The following is a 14,565-nucleotide window of genomic DNA, read 5'->3' on the forward strand; positions in this document are numbered from 1 at the left end:
GTCATATGCAGACAGGCTTTAAGAATTGAATCTATTCAGTCTTGAACAAAGAAGACTACGCAGCGACCTGATTCAAGCATTCAAAATTCTAAAAGGTATTGACAGTGTTGACCCAAGGGACTTTTTAGAGTCCGCCTGAAACCTAACAGAAAAAATAAAATAACTAGTCAAGTTTACAGACGTGCGTGTTATAGAGATAATAATAATAATAATAATAATAATAATAATAATAATAATAATAACGTTTTAAATGGTGCAAGCAAATTCCTACTTGGTTTGATTGAATGAGCACAAGAAGCTTAATATGAAATCTGAAAATACATTTTAATAAAGAACGACACATTTTTAATAATAAAAGCATTCTAGCGTAAGTCACTAAAGTGAAACCATGAGTTTGTTATTTTGAAATACCACTGCTTCAGATTATTACTCGTGCTTAATAACAGTAACAAAGTTTTATTTTGAGTTGCTGCTGAACTTAACCCTGTTAATGACTTAACTAAACTTACAACTACCTAGCCTATATTATTTAATACATATTTGATTAATAGTCTCCATAACTGCCCAGCATCTTGTTGCAAACATGCTGACGTCCACGGTAAACAGTGCAGCTCGGACTTGGGTCAAACCAGTGTTCGCCGTTTTTTTTTTTTTTTTTTTTTTTGTTATGTTATGTTTTTTTTTTTTTTTAAATCGATGTCAGACTTATTGCGTCTTCTGAATGACTTTCATGTTTTTTTTTTCTTTTACAGGCAAAACCATAACAAAATAGTTGTGTCTACTGAGCAAAAAAAGTAAAGGGGCAAAATTTATACCGGTATAGCCTCCCCTCTACTCTACGGGTTAGGCGCCTACGGTCTCAATCAACTTAAAAATCAAGTTGCAAATGTTTTTTTTTTTTTTAAAGTCAGTCAGAGAATTGCGTCTTCTGAATGAATTCATGTGTTTTTTTATTTTTCCTTTTTACAGGCAAAACCATAACAGAAATAGTTGTGTCTACTGGCAAAAAAAGTAAAGGGGCAAATCGATAAACCAGGTATTTGGGCAGCCTCCCCTGTACTCTACCGGGTTAGGGGGCCTACGAGTCTCAATAAACTTAAAATCATCAAGTGCCTGCAATAACATTTTTTACGGTTATTTCCAACGAACCACGAACCCGACATTAAAGTTACGAACCCGACATTATTATTGGCCGTCCTCTCCTTTCGCCTGCAAGTCCAGTGTGCTTAACAGTAGGGAACATAAACAACCAATCACAGAACACGCAGTCTGGTGGCCGCGCCCCCCTGCTCGAGCCGCAGTTTTGACAGAGAGAGTTCTTAGCTCTCAGTCTGGTGCGCAGCAAAACAACGCAGATACTGTATAACCTGCTGAAAGAAACATTATAGCAAGCCTGAGCTATTTTTGGTTCGTTTTGGAGTGGGGGTGGGGATTGAGCTATAGCCTGTTTGGTTTACATGACAGTGTAAAAGAATACAGTCCTTTAAAGAATACAGTCCTTTAGAGTTTTTAGACTCTGAGGTATGTTGCTCTATGATTTTGTAAGCCTCCTCCCTTGCTCAGTACAACAGGTGTACGGTGTTACCTATGGCTCTAATTTTGTATTTAGAGCTGTGCCAGAGAATTAATTTATGTCTTTGATTGACCTTCCCAAGGTTTAACATACAGTGTAGTGCATTTTCATGCGATAGGAACTGGAAACTGCTTCCCACGCCTTAAGCGATTTATTGTTTTCCTTAAACTTGATAAACAGGAATCTACAGTCAGGAAGGGGATCTGTAGCAATTTACACAACATATTAAGCAACTAGGGTAGAACTGTGAGCCTCAGCTCTCACATACAGTGCTCCAGCATGCTGCTCCACTCCATTCTGCTGGTCTTCACTTTTACTGGGGCTTCAGCCCTTAAAATCTGCTCCTTCAACATCAGATCTTTTGGAGAAGCAAAAGCAGCCAAGCCAGAAATCATGGATGTGATTGTGAAGGTAAGCGTACTTCCATAAAAGCTTCAGTTTCTTAATCTGCATGAATTCAGGTGGTTTGTTCAGGTCCTGTTTCCTATGTTGAATGCATAGTCATGTAACTGTATTGGGCTGTACAGCTTGGGCACCAGTAGAGGACTCCTAGTGTTCACTGGTCTATACCAGAATTTTCTAATAATTATTAGCTCTAAAGTTCCTTGTTTGAAATACTCTTAAAAGTGCTGTGGAAAAACATGTTGAAGCCAGTCATGGTATCGATGTGAGCCTGGTACGGCATGTCTTTTCAGATAATTTCTCGCTGTGATGTCATGCTGATAATGGAAATCAAGGACTCCCACAGCAGGGCTTTGCCTCGCCTAATGACTCAGCTGAACAGGTAACTATTGCAAGGGTTCTCATCCCAAGCACATTGCTCTCTTTCACCAGCTTAACATGGGCTCCTGGCCATCTACTATCCCAAATGCCAGCTTTCTATCGCTCAATTGAATGGTTTTAAATCATTTCAAGCGGAGATGGTGTAAACATTATTAGCCGGAAATACCCTCACTAGTGCTGCTGTCTCTGTGTTTTATTTGTTAGCAACTCGTTTGTTTCTGTCTGATTCGCCTGTTGAAATAAAATCTGATTAAACTTTTTTTTTGCACTAAACCTAATAATAGCCCCTGATTAGAACTAATTAGAGCCCCTGACTGAACCCCTGCTCTTCACAGTGTGAGTGTGTCATCACTGGGGTTAATGACTGGACCCTGATTGAACCCTTGCTATTCACAGTGTGAGTGTGTCATCACTGGGGTTAATGACTGGACCCTGATTGAACCCTTGCTATTCACAGTGTGAGTGTGTCATCACTGGGGTTAATGACTGGACCCTGATTGAACCCTTGCTATTCACAGTGTGAGTGTGTCATCACTGGGGTTATTGGAATGATTTTGTTGTTTTTTCTGCAGTCAGTTTAACAGCAAAAAAGAGGAGTATGGCTTCACCATCAGTGACAGACTGGGAAGAAAGACATACAAAGAACAATATGCATTTATCTACAGGTATTGTGCATTCTGAAAGTATCTTTCATTAAAAGGCTTACATAGAAGAGCAAGCACTCTCTTCATTATCACTGCAGCTGTTCAATACCACAGAACTGTGCCAGTTTAATGACACTGGATCTGACAATATTAATAACAAAAGAGAGCTAGCCCACGTTTAAACCCATAGATACACAATGAGCACAAGCAATAGTATTGTGGCTCTGCTTGTCTTTGGGGTGAAGATGTTTTTCTTGTTAATTTCTTGATACACAGATTTTCCTCACTGTAGATGAAAAGTAGCTGCCATATCCTGGTACCTAATCACTTCAGGAGTTGTAGTTCTCAATTGAAATGGTGTTCAAGGTGGTCCAGTTAATAAGCAGGAAACTGGTTGAAATCAAGCCCTGCAATTGAATGGACTGAAAAAGGCCAGGGTTCTGAGGGACATGTCAGTCTGACTCCTCCTCTTTATGTTGTGTCAGTCTGACTCCTCCTCTTTATGCCATGTCAGTCTGACTCCTCCTCTTTATGCCATGTCAGTCTGACTCCTCGTCTTTATGCAGTGTCAGTCTGACTCCTCCTCTTTATGTCATGTCAGTCTGACTCCTCCTCTTTATGCCATGTCAGTCTGACTCCTCCTCTTTATGTTGTGTCAGTCTGACTCCTCCTCTTTATGTTGTGTCAGTCTGACTCCTCCTCTTTATGTCATGTCAGTCTGACTCCTCCTCTTTATGCCATGTCAGTCTGACTCCTCCTCTTTATGCCATGTCAGTCTGACTCCTCCTCTTTATGTTGTGTCAGTCTGACTCCTCCTCTTTATGTTGTGTCAGTCTGACTCCTCCTCTTTATGTTGTGTCAGTCTGACTCCTCCTCTTTGTCGTGTCAGTCTAACTCCTCCTCTTTGTCGTGTCAGTCTGACTCCTCTTTTTGTTGTTCAAGGCACAAGCTCGTGTCAGTGAATGCGTTGTATCAGTACCCAGACCAGCAAAGAGGAGACGAGGATGTCTTTTCCAGAGAACCCTTTGTAGTCTGGTTCAAATCTCCAAAAACAGGTACAGTCTTCTTTTTATTGTCTCGTATTATTTGCATTCATAGCCATAGCTTTCAATGCCCCATAACATTGGTCAGCATGACTGATTGTAGAAATGTGATAACACTTGCATTGTCTAGCTAACTACACTGCAATAGCATAACTACACAGATGCTGTACAGTCACAATAGAGCTACATGTTTAATTACAAAACAGTGCTATTTAATAACTATATAACCACACACAGAGTGCGGTTAGAGGGAATTATTGTAAAGTGTTACCGGAATGGTTACTTCATATTAAATACATTGTAATTACAAAGTAGTTCCAATGTAATCACAGTGTGTTTGATGGAGGGTTACTGAAGGGGAACTTGTTAGTGCCGGTTGTGCTGCAGGCCTGTGCTATCTCATGCAACAGAATCCAGGAAGCCTGCATAGGAAAACCAGTGGAGGCATTCAGTTTAATTCATTAAGCCTCTGGATATTTTGAACTGTGACAAAGCCAGCTTGTTTTATCTAATATAGTTCCAGATCGTGAACTTTCCCCTCGATTTTAAGTGCTTCCCCATCACTGACATGCTGTAGCTGTTTGTTAATGTTCTGTATAATGTTGTGTGTTACATCTCTCATTACATGCAGAAAAGCTGCAGAGATCTGCTGGAGGATAATCCTTATCAGAAAGTTTTCACAGATGAGAGATGTGACCACGAGCTCCCTCTAGGGGTTCAGGGATGCTCTGCACACGAGTAGTGACCACAGAGCTCCCTCTAGGGGTTCAGGGATGCTCTGCACACGAGTAGTGACCACAGAGCTCCCTCTAGGGGTTCAGGGAAGCTGTGCATATTTCTCAGATTTATTTTTTTCTTTCTTTCAAAGCTATACAAGAATTCACAATAATCCCCCTGCACACAACCCCTGAGAACTCTGTGCGAGAAATAGACGAACTCTATGACGTTTACATGGATGTGAAACAGAGGTGGAAATCTAAGGTCAGATATGTTTTGGTTTTCTTTGGTGAATATTTCTGAAAAATGCAGATCAATTAACAGCCAGAGTCATTAATAATGCAAACAATGTCAATAGGGGTGTATGGCCACCATGGCAGCACTTTAAATAGATACATGACCGTTCTTCAATGTAGTTTATAAATTCCAGATTTTCTCTCTATTGTGGTGAGAATGATGTAGCAGCACATTCCATACACCTTCTTCACTCTGTAGGAAGAGCGTGACAGAAACATGGTGTGGTAAATTACCTTGACACTATAAAAGCTGCGCAAATTCACCCAAAAATACATTTCTATTTGCATGACAACAAGTTCGAAAGCCATACAATATGTTCCTATTTGTGACGTAACCTCCCATAACTTTCTACTATAACTAAAGGCCGTCCCAAGCAATTTTTAATTAACAACTGAGAGCTGGACCTTCGTCAGTCTGGCTAATTGCCGAGATTGGTATATCAAAGAAAAGAGGGTACATATATATATATATATATATATATATATATACTATATATATATATATATATATATAATATATATATATATACACCATTATCAACTTTTGAAAATTTTGATATCGGTCCTAAACGTGCTTTCCACTGAGGATTTTTTAGTTACACGAAATACTCTACTCAAGTTAAAAATTTTCCAAATATGTTTTATGACTTCGAATGATGTTTCATTTTTTGTGTTGTTTTCATTTTTGTTATTGTTATTTTTTATTATATTTATATTTTTTTGGTGGCCAGATAAGTCAGGCTGCACGTGTGGTACTTCCGCACAAGCTAAACACATCATGGAGACCCAGTTTAAGAAGCTTGGTTCTTCAGCATAAGCTAAACACGTCATGGAGACCCAGTTTAAGAAGCTCGGTTCTTCAGCACTAGCTAAACACGTCATGGAGACCCAGTTTAAGAAGCTTGGTTCTTCCGCATAAGCTAAACACGTCATGGAGTCCCAGTTTAAGAAGCTCGGTTCTTCAGCACTAGCTAAACACGTCAGTGAGACCCAGTTTAAGAAGCTTGGTTCTTCAGTACAAGCTAAACACGTCATGGAGACCCAGTTTAAGAAGCTCGGTTCTTCCGCACAAGCTAAACACGTCATGGAGACCCAGTTTAAGAAGCTTGGTTCTTCAGCACAAGCTAAACACTCCATGGAGACCCAGTTTAAGAAGCTCGGTTCTTCAGCACAAGCTAAACACATCATGGAGACCCAGTTTAAGAAGCTTGGTTCTTCAGCACAAGCTAAACACGTCATGGAGACCCAGTTTAAGAAGCTCGGTTCTTCAGCACAAGCTAAACACGTCATGGAGACCCAGTTTAAGAAGCTTGGTTCTTCAGCATAAGCTAAACACGTCATGGAGACCCAGTTTAAGAAGCTCGGTTCTTCAGCACAAGCTAAACACGTCATGGAGACCCAGTTTAAGAAGCTCGGTTCTTCAGCACAAGCTAAACACGTCATGGAGACCCAGTTTAAGAAGCTCGGTTCTTCAGCACAAGCTAAACACGTCATGGAGACCCAGTTTAAGAAGCTTGGTTCTTCAGCACAAGCTAAACACGTCATGGAGACCCAGTTTAAGAAGCTTGGTTCTTCAGCACAAGCTAAACACGTCATGGAGACCCAGTTTAAGAAGCTCGGTTCTTCCGCACAAGCTAAACACGTCATGGAGACCCAGTTTAAGAAGCTCGGTTCTTCAGCACAAGCTAAACACTCCATGGAGACCCAGTTTAAGAAGCTCGGTTCTTCAGCACAAGCTAAACACGTCATGGAGACCCAGTTTAAGAAGCTCGGTTCTTCAGCACAAGCTAAACACGTCATGGAGACCCAGTTTAAGAAGCTTGGTTCTTCAGCACAAGCTAAACACGTCATGGAGACCCAGTTTAAGAAGCTCGGTTCTTCAGCACTAGCTAAACACGTCAATGAGACCCAGTTTAAGAAGCTCGGTTCTTCAGCACTAGCTAAACACGTCAGTGAGACCCAGTTTAAGAAGCTTGGTTCTTCCGCACAAGCTAAACACTCCATGGAGACCCAGTTTAAGAAGCTTGGTTCTTCAGCACAAGCTAAACACGTCATGGAGACCCAGTTTAAGAAGCTTGGTTCTTCCTCATAAGCTAAACACTCCATGGAGACCCAGTTTAAGAAACTTGGTTCTTCAGCACAAGCTAAAAACATGGAGACCCAGTTTAAGAAGCTTGGTTCTTCCGCATAAGCTAAACACTCCACGGAGACCCAGTTTAAGAAGCTTGGTTCTTCAGCACAAGCTAAACACGTCATGGAGACCCAGTTTAAGAAGCTCGGTTCTTCAGCACAAGCTAAACACGTCATGGAGACCCAGTTTAAGAAGCTTGGTTCTTCCACAAAAGCTAAACACGTCATGCAGACCCAGTTTAAGAAGCTCGGTTCTTCAGCACAAGCTAAACACTTCATGGAGACCCAATTTAAGAAGCTCGGTTCTTCAGCACAAGCTAAATGCTCCAAGTTTGAATATCACTTGGGTCCTTGAATTTAAAGGAGAATGTATCTCAAAACTACATGTAAACCCAATTTGCCCGAAAGGTACGACGAAAATAACGTGAGAAATTCACTCTATATATATATATATATGTGTTTTCGGCCAATGATCACTAGTGCACTGCAAAAAACTTACAGAATAGTAAATATTGTATTTCACTCACTAATATTAATAACTATATAAACATTCTTTATTACACCTTTTATTATAGATTATAAAACTAGTGTTACCAAAAAATATCCTGTGCTAATAATAGTATATGAGAACCAGCCTGTGCTAATAATAGTATATGAGACCAAGTAGCTTTTAATACTGTTTGGAGGAAACTGTTCAATACTGTTTTATCCTTTATAAAAGTTTCCCAGTAAAAACAGCACACAAAGAATAAAGCACAGTGAAGCAATGTAAAGAATAGAGAGGTATGGGAAAATATATTAGTAAACATTGTAACCCTGGTCAATCTATAGGGTAATCATGGGAAAAGCTTGAGAAAGCTGCAAACATATTGTATACATGTAAAACTGTAGAACTCATATAACATACAGACTAATGTGATTGGTTAATACCAGGCTGGTAAAGATAGTGTTAAATGATTCTGATTGGCTTGTTTTCTGTTCCAGAATTTCATTTTCTTGGGGGATTTCAATGCTGCCTGCGGCTATGTACCTAAAAAACACTGGAAAAACATTCGTATCAGAAGAGACCAGAGCTTCGAGTGGCTCATCAGCGATCAGAGTGACACTTCAGTGAGAGAATCCACACACTGCGCCTATGACAGGTAGAAACAAAGCCCTTCACACCACACCTTAATCAATCCACACACTGCACCTACAACAGGTAGAAACACAGCCCTCACACCACACCCTTAATCAAACCACGCACTGCACCTATGACAGGTACACACACAGCCCTCACACCACACCCTTAATCAAACCACGCACTGCACCTATGACAGGTACACACACAGCCCTCACACCACACCCTTAATCAATACACGCACTGCACCTACGACAGGTAGAAACACAGCCCTCACACCACACCCTTAATCAATCCACACACTGCACCTATGACAGGTAGAAACACAGCCCTCACACCACACCCTTAATCAATCCACACACTGCACCTACAACAGGTAGAAACACAGCCCTCACACCACACCCTTAATCAATCCACACACTGCACCTACGACAGGAAGAAACACAGCCCTTCACACCACACATTAATCAATCCACACACTGCACCTACAACAGGTAGAAACACAGCCCTTCACACCACACCCTTAATCAAACCACACACTGCACCTATGACAGGTAGAAACACAGCCCTCACACCACACCCTTAATCAATCCACGCACTGCACCTACGACAGGTACACACACAGCCCTCACACCACACCCTTAATCAATCCACGCACTGCACCTACGACAGGTAGAAACACAGCCCTCACACCACACCTTAATCAATCCACACACTGCACCTACAACAGGTAGAAACACAGCCCTTCACACCACACCCTTAATCAATCCACACACTGCACCTACAACAGGTAGAAACACAGCCCTCACACCACACCCTTAATCAATCCACGCACTGCACCTACGACAGGTACACACACAGCCCTCACACCACACCCTTAATCAATCCACACACTGCACCTACAACAGGTAGAAACACAGCCCTCACACCACACCTTAATCAATCCACACACTGCACCTACGACAGGTAGAAACACAGCCCTCACACCACACCCTTAATCAAACCACGCACTGCACCTATGACAGGTACACACACAGCCCTCACACCACACCCTTAATCAACCCACACACTGCACCTACAACAGGTAGAAACACAGCCCTTCACACCACACCTTAATCAATCCACACTGCACCTACGACAGGTAGAAACACAGCCCTCACACCACACCCTTAATCAATCCACACACTGCACCTATGACAGGTAGAAACACAGCCCTCACACCACACCCTTAATCAATCCACACACTGCACCTACAACAGGAAGAACCCACACAGCCCTCACACCACACCCTTAATCAATCCACGCACTGCACCTATGACAGGTACACACACAGCCCTCACACCACACCTTAATCAATCCACACACTGCACCTATGACAGGTAGAAACACAGCCCTCACACCACACCCTTAATCAAACCACGCACTGCACCTATGACAGGTACACACACAGCCCTCACACCACACCCTTAATCAAACCACGCACTGCACCTATGACAGGTACACACACAGCCCTCACACCACACCCTTAATCAAACCACGCACTGCACCTATGACAGGTACACACACAGCCCTCACACCACACCCTTAATCAATCCACGCACTGCACCTACGACAGGTAGAAACACAGCCCTCACACCACACCCTTAATCAATCCACACACTGCACCTACGACAGGTAGAAACACAGCCCTTCACACCACACCCTTAATCAATCCACACACTGCACCTACGACAGGTAGAAACACAGCCCTCACACCACACCCTTAATCAATCCACACACTGCACCTATGACAGGTACACACACAGCCCTCACACCACACCCTTAATCAAACCACGCACTGCACCTACGACAGGTAGATACACAGCCCTTCACACCACACCCTTAATCAATCTACGTACTGCACCTACGACAGGTAGAAACACAGCCCTTCACACCACACCTTAATCAATCCACACACTGCACCTACAACAGGTAGAAACACAGCCCTTCACACCACACCTTAATCAATCCACGCACTGCACCTACGACAGGTACTCACACAGCCCTCACACCACACCCTTAATCAATCCACACACTGCACCTACAACAGGAAGAAACACAGCCCTTCACACCACACCCTTAATCAATCCACACACTGCACCTACAACAGGTAGAAACACAGCCCTCACACCACACCCTTAATCAATCCACACACTGCACCTACAACAGGTAGAAACACAGCCCTTCACACCACACCCTTAATCAATCCACACACTGCACCTACGACAGGAAGAAACACAGCCCTTCACACCACACCCTTAATCAATCCACACACTGCACCTACAACAGGTAGAAACACAGCCCTTCACACCACACCTTAATCAATCCACACACTGCACCTACAACAGGTAGAAACACAGCCCTTCACACCACACCCTTAATCAATCCACGCACTGCACCTATGACAGGTACAAACACAGCCCTCACACCACACCCTTAATCAATCCACACACTGCACCTACGACAGGTAGAAACACAGCCCTTCACACCACACCTTAATCAATCCACACACTGCACCTATGACAGGTAGAAACACAGCCCTCACACCACACCTTAATCAATCCACGCACTGCACCTATGACAGGTACACACACAGCCCTCACACCACACCCTTAATCAAACCACACACTGCACCTACACAGGTACACACACAGCCCTCACACCACACCCTTAATCAAACCACGCACTGCACCTATGACAGGTACACACACAGCCCTCACACCACACCCTTAATCAAACCACACACTGCACCTATGACAGGTAGAAACACAGCCCTCACACCACACCCTTAATCAAACCACGCACTGCACCTACGACAGGTACACACACAGCCCTCACACCACACCCTTAATCAAACCACGCACTGCACCTATGACAGGTACACACACAGCCCTCACACCACACCCTTAATCAATCCACACACTGCACCTATGACAGGTAGAAACACAGCCCTCACACCACACCCTTAATCAATCCACACACTGCACCTACGACAGGTAGAAACACAGCCCTCACACCACACCCTTAATCAAACCACGCACTGCACCTATGACAGGTACACACACAGCCCTCACACCACACCCTTAATCAAACCACGCACTGCACCTATGACAGGTACACACACAGCCCTCACACCACACCCTTAATCAAACCACGCACTGCACCTATGACAGGTACACACACAGCCCTCACACCACACCCTTAATCAAACCACGCACTGCACCTATGACAGGTACACACACAGCCCTCACACCACACCTTAATCAAACCACGCACTGCACCTATGACAGGTACACACACAGCCCTCACACCACACCCTTAATCAATCCACACACTGCACCTACAACAGGTAGAAACACAGCCCTTCACACCACACCCTTAATCAATCCACGCACTGCACCTACGACAGGTACACACACAGCCCTCACACCACACCCTTAATCAATCCACACACTGCACCTACGACAGGTACAAACACAGCCCTCACACCACACCCTTAATCAATCCACACACTGCACCTACGACAGGTAGAAACACAGCCCTCACACCACACCCTTAATCAATCCACACACTGCACCTACGACAGGTACACACACAGCCCTCACACCACACCCTTAATCAATCCACACACTGCACCTACGACAGGAAGAAACACAGCCCTTCACACCACACCCTTAATCAATCCACACACTGCACCTACGACAGGAAGAAACACAGCCCTTCACACCACACCATTAATCAATCCACGCACTGCACCTACGACAGGTAGAAACACAGCCCTCACACCACACCCTTAATCAATCCACACACTGCACCTACGACAGGAAGAAACACAGCCCTTCACACCACACCTTAATCAATTAATCAACGACCACAGCCCTTCACACCACACCCTTAATCAATCCACACACTGCACCTACAACAGGTAGAAACACAGCCCTCACACCACACCCTTAATCAATCCACACACTGCACCTACGACAGGTAGAAACACAGCCCTTCACACCACACCTTAATCAATCCACACACTGCACCTACGACAGGTAGAAACACAGCCCTTCACACCACACCTTAATCAATCCACACACTGCACCTACGACAGGTAGAAACACAGCCCTCACACCACACCCTTAATCAATCCACACACTGCACCTACAACAGGAAGAAACACAGCCCTCACACCACACCCTTAATCAATCCACACACTGCACCTACGACAGGTACACACACAGCCCTCACACCACACCCTTAATCAAACCACGCACTGCACCTATGACAGGTAGAAACACAGCCCTCACACCACACCCTTAATCAAAACCACGCACTGCACCTATGACAGGTAGAAACACAGCCCTCACACCACACCCTTAATCAAACCACACACTGCACCTATGACAGGTAGAAACACAGCCCTCACACCACACCCTTAATCAAACCACGCACTGCACCTATGACAGGTACACACACAGCCCTCACACCACACCCTTAATCAAACCACACACTGCACCTATGACAGGTAGAAACACAGCCCTCACACCACACCCTTAATCAATCCACACACTGCACCTATGACAGGTAGAAACACAGCCCTCACACCACACCCTTAATCAATCCACACACTGCACCTACAACAGGTAGAAACACAGCCCTTCACACCACACCCTTAATCAATCCACGCACTGCACCTACGACAGGTAGAAACACAGCCCTCACACCACACCTTAATCAATCCACACACTGCACCTACGACAGGTACAAACACAGCCCTCACACCACACCCTTAATCAATCCACACACTGCACCTACGACAGGTAGAAACACAGCCCTCACACCACACCCTTAATCAATCCACACACTGCACCTATGACAGGAAGAAACACAGCCCTTCACACCACACCTTAATCAATCCACACACTGCACCTATGACAGGTAGAAACACAGCCCTTCACACCACACCCTTAATCAATCCACACACTGCACCTACGACAGGAACAAACACAGCCCTCACACCACACCTTAATCAATCCACACACTGCACCTACGACAGGTAGAAACACAGCCCTCACACCACACCCTTAATCAATCCACACACTGCACCTACGACAGGTAGAAACACAGCCCTCACACCACACCCTTAATCAATCCACACACTGCACCTACAACAGGAAGAAACACAGCCCTTCACACCACACCTTAATCAATCCACACACTGCACCTATGACAGGAAGAAACACAGCCCTTCACACCACACCCTTAATCAATCCACACACTGCACCTATGACAGGTAGAAACACAGCCCTCACACCACACCCTTAATCAATCCACACACTGCACCTACAACAGGAAGAAACACAGCCCTTCACACCACACCTTAATCAATCCACACACTGCACCTACGACAGGTAGAAACACAGCCCTCACACCACACCTTAATCAATCCACACACTGCACCTACAACAGGTAGAAACACAGCCCTCACACCACACCCTTAATCAATCCACACACTGCACCTACGACAGGAAGAAACACAGCCCTTCACACCACACCCTTAATCAATCCACACACTGCACCTACAACAGGTAGAAACACAGCCCTCACACCACACCCTTAATCAAACCACGCACTGCACCTATGACAGGTACACACACAGCCCTCACACCACACCCTTAATCAAACCACGCACTGCACCTATGACAGGTACACACACAGCCCTCACACCACACCCTTAATCAATCCACGCACTGCACCTATGACAGGTACACACACAGCCCTCACACCACACCCTTAATCACACACTGCACCTACGACAGGAAGAAACACAGCCCTTCACACCACACCCTTAAAGTTAGGTTTGTCCACGTGGATGTTGTCCAATCTTTGTGTCGTGAGTTTGGTGTGGACTTTTGCCTTAGGTGTGTTACGTGGAGTCCTGTTCCATGTGTTTGTCGGAGGGTGGTGTGGGAGATTAGTTCTCCACACACTGCACCTACCACTGCACCTACAACAGGTAGAAACACAGCCCTCACACCACACCCTTAATCAAACCACGCACTGCACCTATGACAGGTACACACACAGCCCTCACACCACACCCTTAATCAAACCACGCACTGCACCTATGACAGGTACACACACAGCCCTCACACCACACCCTTAATCAAACCACGCACTGCACCTATGACAGGTACACACACAGCCCTCACACCACACCCTTAATCAA

At 44.5% G+C, this 14,565-nt stretch overlaps 1 protein-coding gene across 1 annotated transcript in view; it reads left to right on the forward strand.

Moving 5' to 3' along the window:
• The first annotated feature begins 1,436 nt into the window (after window positions 1–1,436).
• LOC121298466 (deoxyribonuclease gamma-like) overlaps window positions 1,437–14,565 on the forward strand; it is a 42,236-nt gene continuing 29,107 nt past the window's right edge. Inside the window, exons 1-6 of the mRNA XM_041225591.1 lie at window positions 1,437–1,984; window positions 2,269–2,357; window positions 2,929–3,021; window positions 3,943–4,055; window positions 4,912–5,024; window positions 8,171–8,328. Coding sequence (XP_041081525.1) covers window positions 1,853–1,984; window positions 2,269–2,357; window positions 2,929–3,021; window positions 3,943–4,055; window positions 4,912–5,024; window positions 8,171–8,328 — 698 coding nt within the window. The 5' untranslated portion in view covers window positions 1,437–1,852. The remainder of the gene's footprint in view (window positions 1,985–2,268; window positions 2,358–2,928; window positions 3,022–3,942; window positions 4,056–4,911; window positions 5,025–8,170; window positions 8,329–14,565) is intronic.

Source organism: Polyodon spathula, chromosome 23 (assembly GCF_017654505.1).
Source record: "Polyodon spathula isolate WHYD16114869_AA chromosome 23, ASM1765450v1, whole genome shotgun sequence".
Classification (NCBI taxonomy): domain Eukaryota; kingdom Metazoa; phylum Chordata; class Actinopteri; order Acipenseriformes; family Polyodontidae; genus Polyodon; species Polyodon spathula.